Source organism: Colossoma macropomum, unplaced genomic scaffold (genome assembly GCF_904425465.1).
Source record: "Colossoma macropomum unplaced genomic scaffold, Colossoma_macropomum, whole genome shotgun sequence".
In the NCBI taxonomy this organism is placed as follows: Eukaryota; Metazoa; Chordata; class Actinopteri; order Characiformes; family Serrasalmidae; genus Colossoma; species Colossoma macropomum.
Window position 1 is genome coordinate 18,870,331 of NW_023494806.1, and position 26,412 is coordinate 18,896,742.

The 26,412-nt window shown below is 36.9% G+C and overlaps 2 protein-coding genes across 8 annotated transcripts in view; both read right to left on the reverse strand.

Annotated features, from left to right (window-relative positions):
- The window catches only part of kntc1 (kinetochore associated 1), a 47,721-nt gene extending 29,381 nt beyond the window's left edge, over positions 1–18,340 (reverse strand). Inside the window, exons 1-23 of the mRNA XM_036597915.1 lie at positions 17,925–18,340; positions 16,781–16,901; positions 16,574–16,689; positions 13,360–13,438; positions 13,197–13,274; positions 13,060–13,094; positions 12,847–12,957; positions 12,049–12,142; positions 11,566–11,618; positions 10,681–10,793; positions 9,835–9,886; positions 9,202–9,306; positions 9,050–9,093; positions 8,437–8,502; positions 7,680–7,755; positions 7,444–7,569; positions 6,367–6,533; positions 5,726–5,837; positions 3,733–3,876; positions 3,364–3,420; positions 3,112–3,183; positions 2,648–2,767; positions 1,819–1,962 (exon numbers count right to left, since the gene is read on the reverse strand). Coding sequence (XP_036453808.1) covers positions 1,819–1,962; positions 2,648–2,767; positions 3,112–3,183; positions 3,364–3,420; positions 3,733–3,876; positions 5,726–5,837; positions 6,367–6,533; positions 7,444–7,569; positions 7,680–7,755; positions 8,437–8,502; positions 9,050–9,093; positions 9,202–9,306; positions 9,835–9,886; positions 10,681–10,793; positions 11,566–11,618; positions 12,049–12,142; positions 12,847–12,957; positions 13,060–13,094; positions 13,197–13,274; positions 13,360–13,438; positions 16,574–16,689; positions 16,781–16,901; positions 17,925–18,050 — 2,211 coding nt within the window. The 5' untranslated portion in view covers positions 18,051–18,340. The remainder of the gene's footprint in view (positions 1–1,818; positions 1,963–2,647; positions 2,768–3,111; positions 3,184–3,363; positions 3,421–3,732; positions 3,877–5,725; positions 5,838–6,366; positions 6,534–7,443; positions 7,570–7,679; positions 7,756–8,436; positions 8,503–9,049; positions 9,094–9,201; positions 9,307–9,834; positions 9,887–10,680; positions 10,794–11,565; positions 11,619–12,048; positions 12,143–12,846; positions 12,958–13,059; positions 13,095–13,196; positions 13,275–13,359; positions 13,439–16,573; positions 16,690–16,780; positions 16,902–17,924) is intronic.
- A 6,621-nt stretch (positions 18,341–24,961) lies between these two features.
- Positions 24,962–26,412, reverse strand: part of clip1a (CAP-GLY domain containing linker protein 1a) — a 50,634-nt gene continuing 49,183 nt past the window's right edge. For all 7 annotated transcript variants that reach the window (XM_036597912.1, XM_036597914.1, XM_036597911.1 and 4 more), the window contains one exon: positions 24,962–25,814. In XM_036597912.1, the coding sequence (XP_036453805.1) occupies positions 25,586–25,814 (229 nt within the window). In that variant the 3' untranslated portion in view covers positions 24,962–25,585. The remainder of the gene's footprint in view (positions 25,815–26,412) is intronic.

Genomic DNA, 26,412 nt, shown 5'->3' on the forward strand with positions numbered 1-26,412 from the left:
ACGGTACAATAACATGCTGTTTGTACTGCTGTGTCATGAACGAATCCAACAAGGCGGACTTCTCTACCTCTTTAGGTCTAAAATAGCATAACACAATCAGATTCTAAGACGACCTGCTTGCACACACTTTCACAAATGTCTACAGTGTGTCAAGTCAAGCATATTTACCATTATAGCTGTGGATCTAGCTAACATTTCACTGGTAACTATTTACAAAGTGATATTTCTAAAAATAGCAATCAAAACATAAAAAAAATACTATTCATATTCAAATTCTGGTGCACTTAGTGGTGCCTTTATCGCCACCTAGAGGAGTGAAAAACTATTAAAGTTGCTTATACTGCAAGGTGTAAATTTCAGACTGAAATACACACCCTGCACTTACATAAGCACTCAGTACTCAACGCTGTTACTGCTTTTGTTGGTTGTGAAAGATCCATGATGTATTCCAATATTTATTAATATTTTTATACTTTCTGCTTTCTTTCAATATTTATGTCAGCTATAGAAATGTACTGCTCTGTAATATGTTTAGCGTAGCGTTTTATGTAATTATATTCTGTATTGTGTGTGCCTGTACTGTGACTGTATTTAGAACATTCTTCTGCCTATTCTTGTTTATCCCTACATGGTCATGTCTGTCACACCTGTCACTTGTCATGTATAGGCTGAGCCTAATCTTGGCATTAGTCCTGCTATAAAACTGCATCAGCCCAGTGTCTTACGGGCTGGCTAGGTGTCTGGTACCCGCGCACAAACGAATAAACTTCACTTCTCCAGACATCAGGCTGGTTCCCCTGGTACAGTTAGGGTTCGGATTCTTCACAGCCCTACATTGCAGGCCATGTCGCTAACAAGACGTATAGCACTACCTGCTGTTTGTTACATGTGCCATGTGTGCATGCGTGTTTCTACAATGGTTGTCAGTCAGTGACTCCATCCAAATTGGTAACATTTTGGTAACACAAGTTGGTAATCTTAACCAGCAATCAATGTCTCACAGATTAAGCAGACTGCATTTACTGTCAATGAACATGCAGTCAGGTTCAAGTGCTCACTTTCAATGTAGAATATATTGAGAATCTTAAATTAAACATCACAAGTTTGAGCCTTTCAATTACAAAAGCACACTTCAATTCCTCATCTCATTAACAACATAATTTAAAGAATACGCTTTTACTACACAAACTATGAACACATGAAACAAATGCACATCAAGATATACTAAAAAGAATGTCTGGGGCAACACTGCATTTTGTTGCCATATTACAACAGCATGCAACAACGGAACAACAGTCTTTTTTAATGCTAAAATTATGAGAAAATAGCAGTGTATTCATTTACTCCCATTTCATGCACTGCAAATTGTAGTTCTATCGTTAATAGAACTGCCATATGACAAAAATGAAAATTAATCATTTTAAATATAACCTGAAGAATCTAAAGTTGTTTATTTGATGACAAAGAACCTGCAACCTCCCGCAGAAGGTTTCCGTGGCCAGGGCTCACATGATCAAAAGTATACCAAGCAACTCAAAGTTTTCCCAAAGGGGGGGGACAAAACACACTGTAATATAAATAAATGACAAAACTGACATAATTGTTTTGTGGCAACAACATGGTAAAGGGTTAATAACAAACGTACCTGTCCCATTTATTTTCATCATAAAACTGCACACACATCTACCAAAATAAAACAATAAACTGGCCAACTGCTCATTTCGTGTTTTGATCTTGAATAATAAGTCTTTTGGAACCAATTTCTTTTACAGGTAAATATGTGCACCAAAGAAGGAGAAATGGAAAGGAAAATATTACCTTGATGTAGTCCAACAGAATGTGATCAAGATCAAGTCTGTGCTCAAGAGCGTAGGGTCTAACACTGCTCTCAATTACTCCAGGAATCAGTTCTGGAGCAAGCACTTTATCCAGCATTAGAAACGCCATACTGCGCGTACTTCCCTGCAAATAAATGAAAACATGCACATACATGTAAGAGCAATTAAACATACAATGTCTAAAAGCTGAAGTGGGACATCAGCATTTGCTTTTCAAGAATTATTTAATACATTGTGGAAATTGTGCTTTATCGTTTTCAAAAGTATATAATTTCAGCTATTTTGTAAAATCTCAATCAATACTTTGGGTCCAACTGCATAACAGCAAGTATAAAAAAAATAAAAAAAAAATCATGTCACCTCCTATTTGACTTCAAAACAAATGTTGGGACACAATGCACATGTTCAAACCAGAGATCTTCAAAAGCTACTCCTAAAAGTCAACATATAAAAGTCAAATATCTTGGTGGTTGTATGGGCTGCAAATTATAAAAGGTTGGGAACATTTGGACTAGACAAAACTGATTTTTCAAAATTTTCAGGGTTTTAATACAACATGCATGATAATTACTAAATAAGAATGAACAAAAACTACAGACATCATTAGGTCTTCTCTGCAGGCCTGGTGGACTCCACAGTGCAAAAATATAAAATATAAAATTATGCACATCTAATTCATCAGGACCAATTAAGAAAGGAAAAAAAAAATAGTGATAATTTATTGTGATAACAATATCCAATATTATATCATTAGATCGTCATATTGCCTACCCCTAGCAATAATTCATATCAATATCATGCACACCTACCATCTCAAAGTCAGAGAGTGAGAGCCGGCAGTTGTATTTAGCGTAGAGGTCACACAGTTGTCGTAAACTGGTTACCAGCACCTTAAGATGCTCCACTTCCTCTGTTCTATAGTCTTCAGTCTGTGAAAGAGTTACATACATCAATGTAGAGAGTTTAAACAGCACCTACAGACAGCAAGAAGCAAAGGACAGTGACACATTACAACAATTTATGTAAGATGAACTCAAGCAGGTGTGTTACATTAGTAATTAAAGACTTAAAGGCAAATGCTTAATATAAGTGACAGATAATCAAGAAGACTTTTTCCACAGAATAAGCTACAGAAAGATTCTGGAGTAAATTTCTTTGGTTAAACTAAACATAATAAATATGTTGTGTTGGTTGTTGTGTGAAAGCCTCCAGAATATGCCATTGTGCTTCTAAAAAGGTTCAAAGAGGGAATAAAAATAAAAACAAACAGTACCAGATTAATGGACATCCAAAAGGACGGCAGGCCAAGCTCAGCAAGCACCAGTCCATTTTGAGGCCACCAATTCTAACAGAAGAGGGGGAGGGGAGAGAGGGGGGAGAAAGGAAAAAAAAAAAAACAAAAACTCCTTTTATCCAATTACACGTACTGAAATCTAAATTATAATGCTGTGACTAAGGCTTGAGTTCCAGAAAAACAAAACAAATATGCTGATAAATATAAAAATTGTATTGATGGACTCAATACCTTTTCTGTCAGTTCAAGATCTCTTGCACGCAGCTCCAACCATTTGGCCAGGATTCTCTGTGAACACAGCATAAACTGCCAGTCATTTACGGAAGTATTAACTGTCCTGCATTCTATCCAAGTAATTACCCTCTAATGCTGTGAGTGACAAACAAGCATTCAGGCAGTTTGTGTTATTTAATGTACTTACAAAGTATATATTTACTCAAATTTAAACAGTGTTTTTGGACCAATTTTCTTACAAATATGATATACTTACAAATACGAATTAAAAAATATGTATTCATAAGCATTAACAAACATATTTTTCAAAAGAATCAAAACTGATCTGAAAATCATAATCTCGTTTCAGGCTTTTAGCCAAAATACCTGTCCTTTCGGCAAGACCTTCCACATGAAGGGGACCACCACACCCTTTAACCAGATGCTGAGGTCCTGCGAGGGGACGTCTGATGGGATGGAGTTCAACAGAGCATGCAAGGACCTCTCATCAAACTTACTAGCAAATTCACACTGAAAAGAAAAAAGGAACACATTATTTTATATATATATATATATATATATATATATATATATATATATATATATATATATATATATATATATATATATATATATATTAACATAAAGTCATAGCTCCAATGATCATTATAAATACATATGTTTGTCTCAGAAATAACAAAATATATTTTAATTATGACATTGCAGTATGTCTAGCAATGAATACCACGATATTGTTCCATGATACGGATGTTACTATATCATGTATAAAGACCAAACAAAGTCAACCACAAATAGCCCTCCTTAAATTACAACTAAACACAAATTCAGAGTAAAAATTCCATAGAAACTCTGCTGTGCTGTCAAAAGCCTGCATGCTTTTTTCAGCATTAAATGATTAATGAAAATGGCTAAATAAATAAATGATGAAAGTAAATCAACATTTTTTTAATAAACTATTTCACCTCTTTTTTTTCATTAAATTGTGACCAAAAACAAAGCATTTGTTAGATCCTGCTGGTGTGGGTTCATAGCTGTTTCTTGTCTTTAAATGACACATAAAAGCATAACCTGTGTGCTAGTAGTTCAGTGAATTCAAAAGCTACCTCCCCGTGCTTTACATATTTAAGAAAAAAATAGGTGTTTGTCATTACAGAGGAAACACTCTGGAATTCTATTATAGATGCCTGCAGTAAACTATGAAGTATTATATTGTAATAATTTTAGAACTCATCCAAACCATCTGGACACTTAATCCGTATGGAAAATGCTAAGTATGGTAACTGGTTTGGTATGGTACATTTTTGGCAGAAACTGCAGAATTATCATCAGTTGTATCCACAAACTACGATAAGATTCTTCTCTCTTGGGACTTTAACTTACATACTGACAATCCAACAGACAGTATCGCATTAGAATTGATTAGACTCTTAGAGACATTTGATTTGAAGCAGCACATGGGCAGCTCTACCCACAAGCTAGGTCAGATCCTGGATCTCTTGATCACTAAACGTTTAAACACAAACGTGTGCCAAATCTCTGATTTTTTTCGTATCAGAACATTTACTGTATTTTCTTTCAAATCAATTTAGAAGTAAGAAAGCGTTACGTTGACTCAGAAACAGCTGAGAAGTTTAAAAGCATTTATTATTAGTTCAGCGAATACAGCTCTGACTCCGTTCTGTAATGATCTGGTCACTGATCTAGAGACTAGATTATGGGGAAACCCTTGACATTCTGGCTCCAGTCAAATGGAAGAAAAACTTGCGTACTCAAAAATCCATATGGGTCCAAAATGGGTCCTTCCCTACTAAATAATTTTAGATGATTCAAAATTAATACTTATTTCTTGTATTGCTGCTAAGCTTTATCACCTGTCTGTGAAGCATTTTGAGCTGCCACCAGCATGAAAAATGCTACAGAAATAAAAAATATTATCATCATTATTATTATTAGTATTATTATTAAGTAGTTCCCTGGGGAGAACTGAACAGAGACGGTGAAGAATTTACTCTAACATAGCATAATGGCTTATTAATGCCCTGTAATAATCCACCGTTTTAACAGTAAAAGAGAGTTACGTTACATGTTTTATACATATTTTTTACATATCATTTACCAAGCTATTTAAAGTTAAATTAGTCTTCTCTAGTTCTCCACCAGTTTTCTTTCTCAACATAGTGATTATCACCTTTGAAGCATCTGCCCTATAACACAGATAGTTGAGGATGAGTGAATAGGACTGAGATTGTAAAAGAATGACACAGAACTGACTCCAACAAACATACAAAGACACAACAATCTAAATTTAAGCTCATATCACCTACCCTTCCTAAAGTGATGTGTACATGCCGAGTTTTACCTCATGTCGAAGCCATAGGTATTGTGCCCTGCTGAGATTTCCCTCCCGCAGAAATCGGAGTATAATTTTTAGGTAATCTGTACTGTTCAGGAACTCGATCCAGGAAACACCACTAAAAACAATAGACACAACATTTAAGAGGAAAAGAATTTTCTTCCAGACTTCTGAAAGCTTCAGACAAGAAACCTAAGTGGATCATTAAAAGGCTGGCTTAATGAAGCTTCATTATGATTCATTAGGGCCTTCTTATACTAGCTAATAAAACTGTTAATTATACAGCACCTCTGAAAAAGAGTCAATGTCTTTTGTATTTTCACATTCTGAACATGAAACGACTTAAGACATTCCACACTTTTTCTTTTCCTATACAGATATTTATACACTGAGAATCAGAAAATACTAAATCAAATATATCTTCTTTAAAACTATGAAGCTGTAAAATTTTTAACTAAAGCATTTAAGAAGAACATCTAAAAGAAGGCTATTATGTTCAAACATTAAATTATCATGCTTATTATTTTTAGGTATCACCCAGGCCTGAGAGACAATGACATGACATTGTGAGGGCTATTTCTGGCCCCCAAAGTGTCTTTGTCAGGCTGGTAGATTGCTTGTTCTAATGATTACTCAAAGGAACATACTTGAAGTTGTCTGAACCATACAGGTTGCAAAAGGTGGCGAGTTTAGCCAGAGCTGACTGAATCTGCAATGATGGAAAGCGGTTTGCAGCATAGTTTAACATCTCTTCAGCTGTACTGAGCGTAGGCCAGAAAGCATTGAGGCAGTACTGGACCACATACTGCTCGTCCTGGAGACACAGAGAAACAAGCATATACATAAAGGTGATCCTGAAGAATTAGAAACAGCTGATCCAAAAAAAAAATAAAAAATTCAGTAGAGTCGGGCTGCAGACATGCACTCTCAGCCCCATTGACGTCACGTGCACAAAATGGATTAAGTGATGATATCGCTAAGCAAAAGCAGCCAAAAGTTAATGTGCCGTTGAGCTGCTTCTGCTTAGCGATATCACTTAATCCATTTTTCACCCACAACACAGCTGGAGAATCCCGTTTAATGTACCTCTCTGTTGAAAAACGTCATTGAAGCCATTAAAAGCGTCTGTTGGTTTCTGTTGGTTTTCAGTAGTCACTAATGCAATAGATTCTAATCATTTATTCAGGTGTTTTGGGACTGATTCCAGTTACATGTGTTTGTTTCCTAATGGTCTCTAACGGCAACCATCATGCCAATTCCCATTAGGAAGCAAAACCATCAGGTTTTATTTCTAACGGTTCTAATCGAGTTTCCGCAGCAGCCTGTTTGTTTTTTCTGCAAATAAACCTGACATTCATGTCTTATCGTCGTGGTTGGTTTTATTTTGAAAGTTTTCATATTTAATTACCATATTGTTTACAAAGGCTATTTAATTATTTAATTACATGTGTATTATAATCACAGGTTTGATGCTTTCACTATTACTCTAAAATGTACCCAACACCAAAAACAAGTAAAACCCCATTATGAGCAGGTGTGACTAGTATTCTCTATAATACATATACATATAATGCATTCCTTTGTGCACATACAAAATATACACACAAAGAAATGCATTCTTAATTCAGATTCAGAGAGAAATCACCTGAAAGACCAGTGCTACAACACATACATGTAGGTTTGTGTGTTTTGAAGATAAAAAGTGGATTAGGATTAGACAGTACCATAATTTTCATCAGGTTCGTCTTGGCCTCCTCAACAAGGCCAGCCCACACATCCTGGCCTTGTCCTTTGATTGCCACCGAGGCTAGCTTCTCAAGCACAAAGTCCAACTTCACCTTATACACCAGCTAAAACAAGAGTAAAAACACTCCATGTACTCCAAGATCACCACAAATTTTACATGAAAATGTGAAAATGACAAATGTGAAATCAGTCAAAGAATGAGTTTTTTTTTTACCTCAACATCAAGCTCAAAAGCTATTGCAAACTTCTCTGCTTCTTCAAACTTGTGTTTGTACAGAAGCCTGTTTAACCTGAATGACAAATGACAAATAAAAGCAGATTTCATAGGTTCAGTTCCAAAAACAGTTGGGACAGTGTGTGAGAAAGAACTGATTTATAAATTCTGTTTGACCTGTATAAGTTCAAAACAGTACAAAAACATTAAATTAGATTTTTAACCTTGTGAACTTATTTGTTTTATATACATACATACACATACATATATATATATATATATATATATATATATATATTTCCCTGCCCTTGTTCAGGCATGTATCAATTTCAGAATGAGCACATATATACCAAAAAAAGAAAAAATTAAATTGATTAACGCTGCTCCTGGAGATCTACATACCTGCAGACGTTAGCTCTGACCCAAACTGACACAACCTGATCCATCTAATTATTTGTCATGACAAATCCTTCATTAGCCAAATTAAGCATGTTTTATTTAGGTAGATCTCCCAGAGGAAAGCTGGTGACCACTGTGGCAAAACATCAAAATATCTTTGTCTTTGTACTGTTTTCCTTTAAGTAAAGGTCAAAGTGGATTTCTGTTTTTATTTGTATTTCACATACTGTCCAAACATTTTGGGAATGGAGGTTTGTAATAGTAACAACGACAATGACAACAACAACAACAACAACAATAATAATAAGCTTGCTTTACAAAACTAAAGAAAGCTAAAACTCATGATACATGATCATACCTGTTCTCTGGCAAAGCCTCTGTAAAGCATCTCAGGACTAAACCAAAGGCTGATTCCTCAGGACTGCTTTGCATTGAGAAAAAGTTAGTATTAGTCACTTGAACAAGTATTTGAACAACGTACATTCTAATCAGTTGAAAGGTCTGTCTCATGAAGCAGGATTTTCTATCTCACAACGGTGAATCGTTTTTACTGGGTTATGTCCCTATGGCAACTTATGCTGCATGTTTAACCTACTCCAGGGCAGGTTACATTGGACATTTCGGATCATAACCAAACAGGGAAAGTCTTCTGACAATATGGACCCTTACTGGGTAACTTTTTTGATGTTTGTGGTGTCAGTCACGTGAGGTATTCTTTCATTAGAATAAAATGTAAAATTAATTTAAAACATCTATCTAAATCTAAACTGAGTTGAGCTACTGTGTTGAGAATCACTGCGTAAACTGAGCTACCAACATAGCATTAATCAATTTTAGCCATATATAGAAAAGACAACAAAAGAGTATTTCAGAATGTAATTTCAGAACATCAAAGTTCAAGTGCATCAAAAATCTTAACCTGAATACTTATAGAAAACAAACTGTTTGCACAAAGTCAATGTTCAGCTCACCTCTTGGAATTATCAGTAACACCCTCCAACAAATAGATGACATCCTAAATGTGTGGAAATACGATCAATGAAAACTCAATTACACTCGACCTCCTAAATGTACAAAAAGCATCTTTGTTGTTTTAGAATTATGGTTGTAGTGTTATGCTTACCATGCTAATGGTTTTCTGTACCAATGAGGACACTGCAGACACCTCAAGACAGTAGAGAATGTCCATAGTGGGAAGGGACTGAACCAAGAGCTTCTGAAGATGAGGCTAACATCAAATAAAAAAATATAAGTGGTAGAAAATTTAATAAAAGTCTTCATGTATAATTATTCATATATAAGAACATACAGTACTGTGCAAATTTCAGAGATCAGTCATTTATTTTAAAACATGGAGAGCAGAAAATTTCACAGAAGCATCAACAACTAATATAATTTCAATATTTTTATTACTTAGTGTCTCCCCTCTTTGCCTGTATCGTAGTGTCCATTCTTTTCAAGGGACTTGCTCTGAGTTTTTCAAAGAAATCTGCAGGATATTTTTCCCCACTTCCAAAGTTCAGTCTTAAAAGGTTTGTTGCAACGATGTTAATTTTGTTAGCTTGTCAGCTGATTCAGTTAAATCTCAAATTAACTGAATCTGGTTAGAAAAGGCAAAAAATAAAATGCAAAATGCCCAGAAGTGGGGCAGAAAACTGAAAATTTATGTTCACTTTTTTTATTCACAAGTTTTTATTCAAGATGAGCAAGATAAGATGGAACATAATTCATAATTCACTCATAGAAAAGTACACACCTTTCCCTCAACTGAAGTCAAGGTCATGATCTTCATGCTGGTGCCCTCTTGTCTGGAATTTAACAAGAAGAGATTTACAACAAATGATCACCCATGTAGTTATTAGAAGAGATTTTGACCAACTTTTTTCAGAACAATAACATCAATAAAATGTAAAGCAGTTGAGAGTGGTTTGACATAAAGTGCTTAACTTTAGATAAACTTGCAGAGTCAAAAATTGTTCACAGTGGTGATGATAGGAATAAGCCATCCAAACAATGTAATGTCTTTAAAGCATAAAAAAGGTATTTTACATGCACACCAGAAAGGTACATAAAGGTACATAAAAATTCATACATATAAAAACGCTATACGTGCTTGTAGACATTGTGACCTCTGGTTCCTATCACCACCATTATAAGGAAATCCAAGTTGGAAAGCTTTTCCAACAAGGCACTGTTTCACATCAAACCATTCTAAATTATGTGTACGTCACAACAATTCAAATATCCTCAAATTCTGCAGACTTGCCGGATTCCCCTTTTAAAGTTGTAGAGTACATGAATATTCAAAAACAGCTCAAGGAATGGAAGATACTGTTTAATGGAAACTAAAAAAACTATAAAATAAATATTTGTTTGTTGCAAACACTGGAAACATGTATACAATGGGAAAATTAGACCCACATGGAGTGTAATTTCCTGATGTTGTGAAAAATAAATTATTATTATTATTGTATTAATGGTCATTTTGACTTAAATTAAATTAAATATTTAAATGGAATATTCATATAAAATATAGGAATGGTTTCTGACTGCATTGAATACCGTGTATAGCTTTTCAAATGAGCCATTAAGAGACACTTACGTTCCAATGGATGCTGAGTCCCCCTCTGTAAGAAGCATAAAATCAAGGATATAGAGATCAGGCCAACAGCACAACATGACAAGTGAACGGCTATCCCACAGACTCAGCGTGCCCTTAAAGGAAGAGTAGAAAAAGAATTATGGTCATGTTCATGTTTAGCAGAGAGCTTAGCTTGTTTCAAAACAATAGCACAAGACCAAGATACAGGATATTTAGCTGCAATGGGAAATTTTAGGCTGCTTTTCTCTCATGTTGGGTAGTTTCTCACATTATGTACATCTAGGGCTGCATGATGTATCGTTTCTTGATCATTATCAAGATAATGTCCTGTGCAATGCTAATATTGTTAAGAAACATAATATGCAAATGAGCAGTCTAACCAATTACAGTGCTTTTTACTGTGTGCTGAGAGCATCACTGTTTCAGATGAGTGACAAATAGCATGTGAATGTGATTCTATGGACTACAGGTGTTAAGGCTTTCTAACAGAAAAACGAACAGAGTATCCTCAGGTTGAGCTACAACATGGACGAAAGTAAGCTAATATGTCCCTTCCTGTACATATGAAGTGCTGGTCAAACAACACAGAACATCAAAAATACACTGACTATGGTTATTATGGTAACTATACGTTTCCCTTCAGCTGCTGACTGAAATTCCACAAAAATGATTAGGGATGCAGCAATATGCGCATTGCAGGCTGATGCAATAATCTGACATTTTTCTTGTACATATCTGCCAACACCAATTCCCAAGGATCTTTAAAATCCACCTGAATTAACATTACACAGACATAGAACACAGTGAACCTAACTATAGTGAAGCATTCTGCAACCAACAGATGCAACTTGAAGCCTATAAACCTGAAGCATTATTATTTCTCACCTCTTTATTCAACATATACATCAAATTGTCCACCACCTGAATCTTTTTTACACCTGGGGCACAGACACAAAAGAAAGAAAAGAGCAATAATTAAGTGCCGTTGATCATGCCATCTTTTGATCCTAATGTTTAGCGATGAGAGGCTATTCTGATATTGTGATATAAGATTCTGTTAATACTCAACTTATTAATCACAAAAAAATAAAAAAGAAAATAAAAAGAAAATAAAAAAGTAAACAATTTACAACTATTTAATTTAATATATTTCATTTACACTTAATTGTTTATCTAAGCTGGTAAAGAGTTTGATATGTGATATCTTAAAACTAAGCATAAGAACACACGTTCAAGTAAATAAGTCCTTGTGAGGAGAGTAACAAAAACATCAACCAAACTAACAAAACACTAGTATTCCGTTTTCTCATTTAGTGACAAAACATGAAGCGTTATCAGGCATTAACCTACTCAAATAGGTAACATTACCAGGCATTAAGGTTGAATCCAGAACATTGACAAGAGACACTGTCCTCTCATCAGGGCCCATGCACCAATGGGAAATAATATTTTCACCGTTAGCCTAAATAAATAAATAAATAAATAAATAAATACATACATACATACATACATACATACATGCATGCATAAAGGAGAGTCAAGTCAAATTATGCCATGTAAAATGTAAAAGATCAAACAGGAATTCCAACATTTTTTTTTTTCATAATTCAATCACAGACTGAACTGAATTGAGATTCTTCATTCTAGAGAAACTTTCAAAATTAACTGTTCAGTGTGTTGGTGGTAGGAACCACCAGCGCTAAATGCCTTTAAAAGCTCCCTCACATACGCTGTCTGATGTCTGAGATATTGTGTTATAATAAGGTTTCAGCCTAAAGCATATTTTTAAAATTATATATCCATGGTGGAGAAGTACACGCAGAGTTCTGTATGGCAAAATAATTTTACCATTACCAACATTACATATAAAAACTAAGAAGAAATGTGTAGGTTCACTGGTTGTTATGGATAGTAAATAAAATGGCTATTTCTGTGCACCCCTGGTTACTATCACCACCAGCGTCAAGAAAATAGTGTCAGTACATGTCTATGCAATGAACCATCTGCCATTAACCATCTGAATGACTGTATTTACATCTCAAAGACTGAATTTTGCTTAGCTTGACCGATATTAAACTTCATGTAGAGCATCACAGCCCTGGTAAATCTAAAAAATAGGGAAAACCAAAACAACTGCCAGCATGAATCATATAAGATTAAGATTACTCCGATCATGAGATGGACTTCGTTGCCAAAGCAGGCCAGTGTTGCTGAGATGCAGCCGTCTCTGCAGATCTCTTTAGTGGAGCAGAAGTCCATGCAAATGTGGCCTTGGATCTGAATGTATGTTTTAAATAAACAGATGTTACACTCTTAGTTGTAAAAATAATAACATCAGAAAATGGTGGAGCAATAAATCATAGGACCAGAATTACCTACCTCATTTAAGGCACCTAGGTCCATGTTTTCAATCGCTATTGATCAAAAGAACAAACAACCATTAAAGCACAATGTAGGACTGCATTTGTACTTCATTTGTGCAGTAAAATGTAAGATTTTAGGTAGTTCACACAAACCTTTCTGGGTCTTCTCCAAAGCAAGATTAGATACATGCAAGAATCCATCACGCACAATAACAAAGAGATGGTACAATCCTAAACAAAAACAAGAAAACATTCAATCTTCACTGAAATTAGATCAAATATAATAAAGTAATATCTTTTACTTTTAGATATATACCTGGAGAGTGTAGTGCTTCATGCAGGATTAGGCTCTTGTAGGTTGTCTCATGTCCGTTTGATGAGTGCTGCTGCAGAGCCTGGAAGGACAGCATAAAAGGGGAAATCCATTTTTTATTTTTATTTTTGCACAATTTATCATTAAGATACTATACCAAAGTCTTCCAGCCATTTGAAGCATTTAATGCTTAAGAGTCGTTACATGAGATTGTTACAAATACAAACATTTTCACAAAACTGACATTTTTGATCATATTCTGGCCTTAAATATGGTATGTTTGTTTGTTTTTAAAACATATACATGTAGTGTGGAGGTAGATGCAGGACATTATAGGCAGAGCTGGGCATTATGGTAAAAACGTAAAATCACGATTCTGAAAATTTTCACGATACACAACATCACGATGTTTCTTTTTTCTGACAGCTGATAATTTGGACAATGGCAGTGCCATTTCTTAAAAAATACTATCAAAAACTATAACATACATCGAATGATTAACATTAAGAATTACATACTGAGTTGCACAAATTCTAACATGAGTAATTTTACTCTCTTTGTAATCAAACATGCAGTTCGAAAGTGTTTAAGATATCTACAATATGCTCAGAAAAAGATATTGTGACAATTTATCACAGTAACAATAAATATTGCCATACTCTGCATACCTAGGTATAAGGCGAACTTGTATCTTAGATTTATCACCATTTTACCATCAACAACATTACATATAAAACTCAGAAGACAGGTGTGGGTTCCCTTGTGGTTAGTAAATAAAATCGTTACATTTGTGTTGCAGACATCACAACCTTTTGTCCCCATCACCACCATTGTAATAAAAATCTGAATTGGTACTAGAGATGAAATGGTATGAAAATTTAATATCATGATAAATGACCAAAATATCATGGTTATCAGTAGGGGTGGGAATCTCTAGGCACCTCACGATTCGATTCGATTATGATTCAGAGGGCTGCGATGCGATTATAAAACGATTATCGATGCATCTCGATGCATCTTTTTTTTCTATACAACATTTCTATTTACTCACTGTGTGAGCTCAAGTTTCAAGTTTATTTGTCATTTGCAGAACATGTCAGGACATTTATGCATTGAAACGCTTGTGGTGAGGCTCAGCTAATCACTCTACAGAAAGTAAATAAGTAAAAATAAAAATACAAGAAAAACTAACTGATATATATTAAATATACACGAAATATACACAGAATATAGAGACAATATACATTTTAAAGTGACTAAGTGACTCAGTGTTATTGTTATTTAAAAGTGACTTGGTACTTTTAAACCAAAGTATTTGTAATGATCCACTTCCAATATCTTTTTTAATAAAACAAATGGAAGTGATGTGGCAAGTGAACTGGAAGGCTCTCATTCAGTGCTCTTGTTTGGAGCACGTGAAGCCGCTGCCACTCATCTGCGATAAAATGCGCAGTTACGGTGACAACAGATCCAGTGTCAGTGGATGTCCACGCAGCACATGTTACAGATGTCCTACCCGTTTTCTTTAGTGATTTTACAACTTCGGTTTTAGTCTCGTTGTAGAGACGGGGGCGATCGCTGTGTCAGTAAAGTATCTTTGAGACATACATAGCGCGAAAGCCCTGTTTCGCAACGACTGAGAACCAGCGTGCAGACTGCAGGTCACATAGCAGCGATGCATTATTTGCATTTATAAGCACCGCAGTTGGTTTCCTGGTACGTTAAACCTGCAACGAGAGACTGTGAAACACTAAACAGTTTCTAAGATGAAGTCGCTTCCCTTTCGAATTCTCCCGTTCCACCTTAAATGGTGTCGCATTTACATTCAGCGCCTCAGTCAGAATTTTAGGTGGAGCGGGAAAATTTGAACAAGAAGCTGGAGAATAAGAAGCGACTTCAGCCTCGTAAAACAGTCGAACGCATTTTACAATAAGCTGCTCTAGTTTTGAATACAAGTTTCCTGAGGGAAAGGGGAGGAAAGCGGCTAAAGCTAAAGCAGAGCGAAGTAAATCTGCGCTCTCGTTTAACTATAATTTTTAGCCTAAACTAGGACATTAACACATACTGACACATACTGGACATTAAATGTTGTGGCTCCCAAGGTGGTTTGATTTTTGTTGAAAGGTCAAGATGGCTCTTCTCATCATTTGTGTTGTGACTCCTGACCTAACCTGGCTTTTAATGCAGAGGGAGCCAGTCGGATTTCTCGCTCATCCAGTAGCGTTTTTGTTACGTGCCGCCGCAGACTGTCCGGGCGCTGCACTTACCCACTTCCAAGTTCCGCCTTTTGCGTTCCGTCAACATTACGTTATAAATTAAATATTCAGAAAATCGATTTTTGACATTTGTTAATCGTTTCAGAATCGTTCACGTCCGCATCGCGATGCATCTAAGAATCTATTTTTTCTCGCACCCCTAGTTATCAGTATTACTGAGGTGTTGTTCAAGTGTGAAAATGTTCAAAAACTACTGACATGCAGACTATCATTTCACCAATTTTATATTGAAAACCACAAATAAAATTAGTTGCACTATGCACTTTTTGTTTGCATAAACATTAAAATAATAATGTAGCCAAGACCTTTTTTCAAATGGTTCAAACATGAGTGTTCAAAAGTGTTTTTAATGTTAATTCACTACAGACTTAGCTTAATAGATCTACTTCCTCCCTGATAGAATGATTTAAGCTATCAAAATATCCTAGTTATTCTTTCAATGCTGGTAGCCTGGTAACATTTTCTGATAAGGACGTTTAGACTATCAAACTATCCTACCTGGAGTTTTAATACAAGGCTGAAGTTCAGCATGTTTACACTGACACAAAACAAATGCATGTTGCATACTGCACTTGCACGCCTGAATCTGGGAGACTGCTGCTAACTTGGGTTGATGCTAGACAGTATTTAACATTTCAATGACTTTCAAAGCCCAGCAATCGACCACAGTTTTAATGATAATTAAAATCTAAAACAGAAATACTAACCATCTAGAATTTTACCATGGTTTACCATGAAACCTGTAACCGTTTCATCACTATTTGGTACATTTCTCTACAATACACTATTTTATGTCACCTATGCAGAAATTTTGAAGAATTAACAAAAAACACAAGCACATCATACTCTGTCATGTCACAGCTTCCTACTTCTGCCTGTAGGCACTACATTAAGACAATTAATTTAATAAAAGCTGGTTGAAAATTGGCTTTGCCACATACTTTGGTCAAAATGGTCTTCTTCAGGGGCACATATATTATGTGAAGGTTGCCATTCCTCTCTCCAACGAACAAAAAACGTCCCTGAGGGCAAACACTCACGGCATCCACTGATGTATCTGCGTGAAACATAGATGACCATTAATAACCTTTCTTTTCTAACAGATAATCAAATGCAACAAATAAAAATGAACTGAAGTGATCGGTTACCAAAATATAGATGAGCAAGTACGGTTTGGAAACTAGGGTCAAATAGGACCACAGTGGCATCAGCAACAACAAGGGAGCAGTTCTGGTTATTTGACGCGTAGATCCTGGAGTTAGACGGGACCTATTTAAAGAACAAGCAGAGGAAAAAAAATTTTTTTACCTTGTTTATTGACTTAAGTTATTCAAGCAGGTGGAGATGTTGATATGTAACATCTTCAATCTGAGGTAAATAAGTACCTGTGAAGAGAGCAAGAAAAGACAACTAAGTAGTTAAAGGGGAATTCCACCTGTTTTTTTCAAAATTTCTGCATAATTAAATTGTTAAGATGTAAACAAAGTCATTCAGAGTGCGTTGATGTGAAATGGTTCACTCTACAGAAACTTACTAATTTAGATTTATTTGACATGCTATAGCCACTTTATTTAACAAATAAAAGAAATCCTTTTTTCAGATTTATCACTATTTTACCATTGTCGACATTACAAATAAAATTCATAAAGATACGTTATGGTTGATTGGTCATCTCCGATAGTTAAAAAAACGGCATTGTAGGTTTTGCAACCCCAGGTTCCTATCTGCACCATTGTAAATAAACTGTCAGAGTTGGTAAATCACTCTGAATAACTTTAACACCTCAGTGACTGAATTGCTTAAATGTCGAAAAATCGGTGGAATTCCCTTTTAAAACTAGCCGCTTGTAAACAAGCTGAGGTAAATAACTTGTGATAATAACTCATTACCTATTTAACTAAGTAACTTAAATGAGTAATCGAATCAGGTGCTGACTTTAAGTTACACATTCGTAAAGCTAGCAGTATGTTAACAAACTGAGACAAATGCATATATGTGATATATTTAATTAACTAACTTGCTGAAGTTGGCTTTTTTACTCACCAGCTTCTAGAATAATATGTTCCACCTTAAATAGTGCAGTAGATAGCTAACGTTAACTATATTCTGGCACTAGGACAGGCGTCACAATGTAAAAGCTGTACCATTTAGCTAAACTAAGGTGGAACGGAAAATTCGAAGAAGCTAGCGAATACAGATCTCTGTAGCTTCCTTACTTCGCCGTGGACCAGATATCTAGACTGACTACCTCACCGAGGCAATGATACAAAGTCACAATAGTATTTAACTTACCTTTTCAGAAGGTGAAATTCTCACAAGAGTGTCCACCTGATACAGGGCGCTGCCGTGTTCCGAATCACTGGACAGACGGACCGTGTTTGTGTCCTCATTTATTAAAAGTTCAACGTTGTTCCACATCCTTTAACAGAGACAATAAACCTCGTAAAATGTAAAAAAAAAATGCGAGTTTTCTAGCGAAGCGTCAAAGAGGTCAGTATTCAGCGACACTTCTGTTTGAAAAAGGGCGCCGGTAAAATTATACGTTAACACAAAAAAACTGTATGTTAACTTTAACTTTCGCGCTCTTACAAAACAGTTAAAAAGTGTAATAAAGACGGGGAACTTGTTTTATATGTGGTAAACAGGCAGTAGGAGTGTAGCTTATCGCAGCTCCTGTAGAGTCCATTTTTAATTTGCATTTGGCGCCATGTAAACGCTTTTCCGGTAGTCCGAGAATCGGCTTCCGGGTTTCTTACGTATACGTCGTCTTTTTGATTTATTTATATTATTAATTATTTAGTATTTGTTACGTTTGGGCTCTTTGCTATATATATATATTCTGGTGTCAATTTTATGAACCAGTTTATCCGATGGTTTTATCCACATATCCAGACATTCGGTACCATTTGTGTTTTATGTCTCTTTTAATGTATGGTTGAGTCGGCAGAGGAAGAAATACAGAGGAGCCCGTAACCTACTGCAAGAAAAAGCTCTTTAATGAACATACCAGCAAAAAGGAAGACATTAAAAATATTGAATTCGCGGGGGAGGTCACCTCTAGCCACACGCTTCACCCCGACGGTGACCCCACCCACACACACACACACACACACACACACAAAACCTACAGCCCCCATTCCATGAGCCGTATGTGCATAGCCATGCCTCCAAAGTCTCAGGCGCTAGCGCCAGCCAGTACCAGAACATCTACACAGCTTCCTCTTTAAAGGTAACCTGGTCCCCAGCGACCTGCCGGCTCGAGCCAAGTCCTTTGGCACGTCTACCATTTTTTAATATTTTTACTCAGTTCCAACTTATCAGATTTCTGAAAAAATAAATATTGTGACATCATGTATCATGAAAATTTGATATATTTAATGTGATATATTTTCGCCATATCGGCCACCTTTACGCATACATATAAATCTGACATATGTACAGAGAGATCATTATAAATTCATCCAACAAGTATTTATAGTTTTTTTCATTCATAGAAACATAATTCAGTTAAGAAGAGTTAATAGATCTTAAAATTATACCACTTTGTTTCATGAATGTCATATTTAGATACTTGCAACAATAAATAAACTATATATATATATATATATATATATATATATATATATATATATATATATATATATATATAAAACATGGCATGCCCACTCCAGGTAAGGGGAAAGGACCTGCCCCAAGTGTAGGATTTTAAGTATCTTAGGCTCTTGTTCACGAGTGATGAGAAGAGGGATCATGAGATCAGCCGTAGGCTGGGACAGGCAGCAGCAGTAATCCAGTCACTATACCAGATTGTAGTGATGAAGAGGGAGCGGAGCCATAAGGCAAAGCACTCTGTTTATCAGAAGTGAACTTTATTCGCAGGGTGGCAGGCTACACTCTGCTTGATAAGGTGAGGAGCTTGGTCATCCGGGAGGAGCTCAGAGTACAGCCACTACTCCTCCACATTGAGAGGAGTCAGTTAAGGTGGTTCGGGCATCTGATCAGGATGCCCCCTGGCTGCCTCCCAGTGGAGGTTTACCAGGCACGACCTACTGGGATGAGACCCCGAGATCGCCCTAGGACCCGCTGGAGGGATTATATCTCCAAGTTGGTCTTGGAGTGGCTAGGGGTTCCCCGGAATGAGCTGGAGGAAGTTGCGGGGGATAGGGTTGTCTGGGATTCTCTGCTCTCCCAACTTCTACCGCAACCCTGTCTGGACTAAGCGGTTAAAGATGATGAATGATGAATTAATTCATTTTATTTACTGTTATTTAATTTTATTATGAGAGTCTAATAATACACAGCTGACCATAAAAACTATTGAACCATCTCTTGCCAGAACAGAGATATAAAGGGCCTTTCAAAAAAAGTCAATAATTTGCCTTTCCACAATACAGAATGAACAACTATAATATGTATTCAATGTGAATTTCTATTAAGTAACCTCAGCAGGATAAATTTATGTACAATGTTAAAAGTGACTTCCTTTGTTTTATTTGAAATATAGTATTAATTGAGTACATGCCAAGTATCTTCACATATACAATCAGGAAGCACCGAGATATACATATGATTTTGAAGAATGTGGTCAGAGAAAGTTAAACAATGATGAACCATTTTATTGCCACACTTGTCATTAACTATATCAATTTTATCCAGAAACAAGTGCTTGGACATTGTACTAAGTTATGACACATCTTTAAATAAGGATAAACTCTTGTCAGATATTGATCCTAAAGCAATTAAGGTCTTTATCTGAAATCTGGCAGATGAATCTGATTCAACATCAAGTTTAGATCAATAGCTCTAGGATGCAAGCTGTTGCTGTCGAACTCCCTGATGCAACAAACCACATCAACAGCAGCAATGCACAGCTGAAAATGCAAAATGCACAGCACACTTCTGAAGAGCTGAAAGCTTCATAGTACTGATCGCTAAGCAGTGATTGGAGGGCTGAGAAAATCCATCTTGATGTAAATTTAACTGTAACCTAGTTGGAAACAAGTGAATGCTAACTGGTGAACAAAAGCAACTTTAGTATAGCAATCCTTATTCAGTTAACTTGCTCAAAGCCATAGCCGAGGGATGGCCAGTACCATCCTAGCGTGACATATGGTTACCCTTCTGGCCACCCAAAATGCAAAGTAAGACATTCAGCCATCATCTATAAAGCAGTCACCAAAGCAATGTTCTCAGACCTACTCTGTGTGAATGTTTACACTTTACTGTGAAAATCTGCCATTAAGACAGTTATCTATAAGTTCTAATAATAATGTTGGACAATAACGCACGCAATTATCGGCCTGTCACTGCTCAGATAGGCTACTTTTCTGAGCAAACAGCTGAGCAAAAGCTGGTCAAAACCTTAACGTTAAGCCCTGTTCATTTTGCCAAAACAAGCAGCTAACATTAAATTTCTACATTAGGGAAACAGTTAAATTACATACATTTGTACATCAATATTTTAGAGTATTTTTGTTTTGTTATACATAGTGTTTGTGCTGTGGATTACACGATTATGATGACACAGTATTCAGCAGTAAAACTGAGTTAAGAAAATACAAACATTTTTCACTGAACCGAATCAAAAACAGGAACAAGATCAGTTTCAGCTACTGTAAGCACAGCAGCACATTATCATTGCTGTTTCATTTTGTTTTTTCTTGTTTTTTTTTTAATAAGTTGATATTACAATAGCCACGTTTACATGCAGCCTGATAATCCGTTAATAATCCGACTAATAGTTCAATCGAAATAGAACACGTCCATGTAAACACCTCAATCGGAATAGTCTAGAATAATAGCCATGTAAACGCCTGTATCCGATTACATTCCTATCGGAACGTGTAAGTATGTTCTGCGCATGTGCGTCGCGTCATGGCGAAAGTTTATACCGCTCAGCATGGCGGAGCAGAAACTGGTCTGCAAAGGAGACGAAGTTTATGCTCTGATCTTTAAAAGACGGCCGTGGGACGGACGACCAGCTTATGTGTCTCAGAACACGACGTCTTCCTCTCGCCGCTTCCTTTATACGTACATATGAAGCACGTTTTCCTGAGTCTGACCTCATTTTAAAGCAATTAAAACGCAAGCGCGTCAACTGGAAACTCATCTCACGCGGACTGGACAGCACGTGATGTTCGCTGTCATGGTAACGTTTACTCTACGCGCTACTCCACGCATGCGCGTCATTTTGCATCGGATTACTTGTAGTGAGCATGTAAACGAAGATTTTCCATCAGATTGTTGAATAGGGTGTGCATATAAACACCTCAGTCTGAATCTGTAATCGGATTGTATTCAATCGGATTTGCAAAAATCTTTGCATGTAAACATAGCCAATGTAAAGGATCCTAATGGTTTAACAGGTGACCAATGGCTGACTCTAAATACATTTGATGGTTTTCTAATGGGATCCAAAGGTCGTCTACAGGAAACTAGTGGTCTCTATTGGAAACCATTAAACCAATTCCCATTAGAAACCATTAGGTTTTGGATTTGTGCTGTGTATGGCTTGACAAGACATCTCCTCCTCAAGCTCCTCCACTGCATAGCACTGTGCTGCTCACTGCAATGTATCTACGCTGAGAATGACTTCTGCCCTCTCTGCCTCTGCGGCAGCTGATTGAAAGCTGTGTGGAGTATAGCTCCCAGAAGCCCTCACCATTATAAAGCTTTAAGCAGAGGTGCACTATCTCTTTCTTGCTGGGCTCCAGTTGGTTTTTCTTTCCTTGCTGTGCTGCTTCCTTCACCGTCCAGGACAAAGTAGGCATGGGGCTTGGTACCCCTTTCCTCTGGACTAGGTCTTCCTTGCCACCTACCTTTGTTGACACGCTGCTTGACTTCTTTTAGCTTAGCGGCTGTATCCCACTCCTGACACCAGTGTAGCATTGGCACAGAAGAAGAAGACATGGACAAATGGTGCAAATGGGCGAATGCTCTTTCATTTCCAACAGGCACATCAACGGAGGCAGAGGAATCCCCAGCCCAGCGTTCCCCAGCACGAAATACAGCAAGGGGTGTTGTGGGAGGACATGACATTCAAGGACGGTAGACACTGCTAACCATTAGTTATCTGCATAACTCACCTTCCTCTGACACAGTTACTCTAAAACACAAGTACCACTAAACCACACGCCAACAACAACAGTCTGTCTTTTACACCAGGAGTGTTGTGCATCCATGTTTTAGAAGCTGCAGAATTCGGGTGGCAAGCACTAACGTTATGGAGGGTGATGGCTGCTGTCTTCCTTTGCCGCCCTGTAGATCCTCAAGACCTTATTACTGCATATTTCACCTTCTCCCATAATGCTCAGCATCTGCAAGGTTCTCTTATTTCTCTTTTTTTTGCTGACAGGTGCTACATTTTTGCCTTGACTTGTTAAGTTCAATAAAAATGCCACCCAGCTCGTTGTGAATGTATAGCCTACCTTCTCCCCCTGAAGCTTCAATGTAGGCCCCATAAATTACTTTAATAGCTTGGATTCAACTCTATCAGACCTCTTGTTTGTTAGGTTGTAACATTAACATCAAGACTCATCTTCAATCTCCCAAAGTTCAGCCACGTCACCCCACTGCTGCGCTCCCTTCACTGGCTTCCTGTAGCTGCACGCATCAGATTTAAAACCCTTATGCTTGCCTACAAGGCCAAAAATGGACCAGCCCCTCCCTACTTGATGGCAATGGTCAAATCTCGGACTGTACCACGAGCCCTTCGAGCTTCGAGTACAGCTCGGCTTGACCCGCCATCCTTCAAGGCGCGTGGAAGGCAAGCAACTAGACTGTTCTCTGTGCTGGCACCCAGGTGGTGGAACGAACTCCCACGGGCTGTCCGTACAGCAGAGTCTCTCGCTGTCTTCAAACGCAGACTGAAGACACACCTGTTTATTCAGCACTTAAATGAGCACTAAATTAAGTATTGATTGTAATGTATTGTACAGCACTTATGTATTTTATCGTATTGCACTGTTCTGTGTTTAACTCTGTCCCTTTTTCACTAGGTGTCAATGACTTTCTGATTCTACCAGTATCTGAGCTTAGGACTGACTTTCTCTCTAACCTATCGGTAGCTAGCGAAGATTCTTTCTCTGGATAGACAAAGCACTTTTTGTAAGTCGCTCTGGATAAGAGCGTCTGCTAAATGATGTAAATGTAAATGTAACATTTACACTGCAGGTCCAAAACTGAGTCTTTTTCTTCTTGTGTCCTCTTTTCATGTTCATTTCATGCTGTGAACGTTTATCCTCATTATCAGCCATAATGGTCTCTCTGCAATCCAAAAACCTAGCATTAGCTGCCATGAGCTAGTTAACTGCCTGGAAATTTTAAGAAATTTGATGCAAAAATACAACTTTACGAATAAGCAGGTTCAGTTAGTCATACAACGTCTTTCATGTTGTAAACCATCAAAAAAAAAAGCTTTAGAGGGACAAAGACTGGCTGCATTTAAAGCATTTTGAGTTCAGTCCAGAGTCAACAAAAAGCACATAACGCAACATACTGTAGAAAATCCTATGATTTCTGTTTAGAACAGATACACAGATCTGTTTAGAAGGGCAGCTAGCTAACATTTATAACACAGAACATGTCAGCCACAGTTTTAAGTAAACAGCTATCAAGTTGTTCCCGAACAACAAAGAGAAATAAAAAAGTTTAAAATCTATAATCTGTAGTGTGTATATAAATATTTTATATATAGTCCAATTATATTTACAGTGGCAATAGGCAGTTTTTCAGTGGTTCAGACGTTAAAGACATTCTTTACCACAATGACATTTTATTGCATGTTACATTAGTATTTCATGTGATCATTTCTAAGAGAAAAATCTGGATTTTTTTATTTTCAAACTGCAAAACCAGAAGTGTGTTCATTTTTTGTTCAGTATATTTACCTGCTGAGTAACATACTGGAAAAAAAAAGAAACAAATATATATGTGCCATAACTTTATATTGTTTATATTGCTTTATATCCCCCACCCACCGAAAAATTTATGAAACTTCCGTTTATTTGCTGAGTTTAACATGCTGATATTAAAAACATAAGTCACTTTTGCACCAGCCATATTTTAAAGAATGCAGTGGTCCAGATGAAGTTTTGGAATTAATTAGACCTAGACGTTCAGTAAATGTGTTTAGATCAAATTTGGCCCAAACTTTTGGTCAGGAAGAAAGGGGGATCTTCTTCCCACAGGTCACGCTGCTACCAGCAGTATTATACTTGGACAACATACAGAACAAATTATGAGAAAATCATTTGTGCATCTGTTAAATTCCTTCAGGTGCTCTTAAGTGTGACAATGTAATCAATTAAAGACAACAACACTCATTTTATACAATAATTATTTATTTCTATTTGTACAGATATGATATTCCAAAAAACAAAATCACTAACACACACATACAGAATCGATATCATCTTTAAATGACATTCTGTTCATACGGAAAGCGATTTTGTTCTACAGTGAGCTAGAAACAGGGAAGAGGATCAGGGAGTAAAGTGCATCAGGATTGTAGCGCTTTTTCTCGCCAGACATTCAGAGAACGTCATGCCCTTTGCTTTGTTTTTGGAACAGATCAGAGATGCCAAAACACACTGATGGCTTTAAGTAGACACCTCCTGCCTCCTCCATCCATATTCATCATACAAGTCTGTCAAATTCAGTATAGTGGATTTATAAAAAAATAAAAAAAGATCTGTTTAACCGTTTCTTGATAAACGATTTTCTGATTCATGAATACAGCAATAGAAGGTATGCAAAACCATTAAATCATAGACAAGCATATATATAATATTTTTAAATTGAGGATGTGTGTCGCGTGGCAAACCAGTGGACACACAAACAGTCTCTCTCTCTCTCTCACACTACACAAAGATGAACACACCTGTGCAGTGCGTTATTGAAGGCGCATGTGGTATTGCAGGTATAAATAAAGAGGAAAAGGAAGAGGCGAGGATTTAGAAAGTCTGGTCATCGTTGCAAGACTCGGTCCAGTGGCCAAACATCTCACAGGTATCACAGTAAGGCCTCTCATCGTTGGGGCTGCCATGGTACGTGGTGTGTGGGGGAGAGTCAGGCATCTGCTCCTGCGTGGGACAGTCCTCTGTGTCGTGGAGGTCAAAGCAGTCACAGATGTCACAGAAGAGGCGTGGCGGGGGTTTCTTTTTGGTTTTAGCCTCAGCCAAGCTGCAGACAAATGACAAATTATCAAACATGGAGTACATAACTCAAACCATTACCTCCACTGTATTATATATCAGCCTTACCGATATGAATATGACCGATATTTTGTGACTGATACCGATTTAAGCGGCTGAAAAGTCCAATAACCAAAAACATCAGGCAATGTAACTAGGTCAAGAATTAAAAAGATTTCATTACAATAGTTTTATTGTATTTAGTGCTGACTGACATAATCTTGAATTGAATAATATGATCTGTTTTCAGTTGTCAAATTTCTTAAAACTTGCATAGCAGAAACTCATAAGGCTTAACCCTTTAAGGCCAGACACTGCACCAGTGATGTGTTCATGATGCATTGTGTTTAAACTCAAATAACTTAAAGAGCTCCACCATATAAGTGTACAATAAAAAGCTGTAGTCCAACTGGTGCACAATGCATCACCGCACCCCATAGCCCCCCCACAACCTCCCGTACCCCATCTTTAGTTAGCTTCTGACCACAGCACTATTGCTGACCAGACACTATGTGTGTGGTGGTTCATTCTCAGCACAGCAGTGACACTGACATGATAATGACATGGTGGGTGTGTGTGTGACCCTG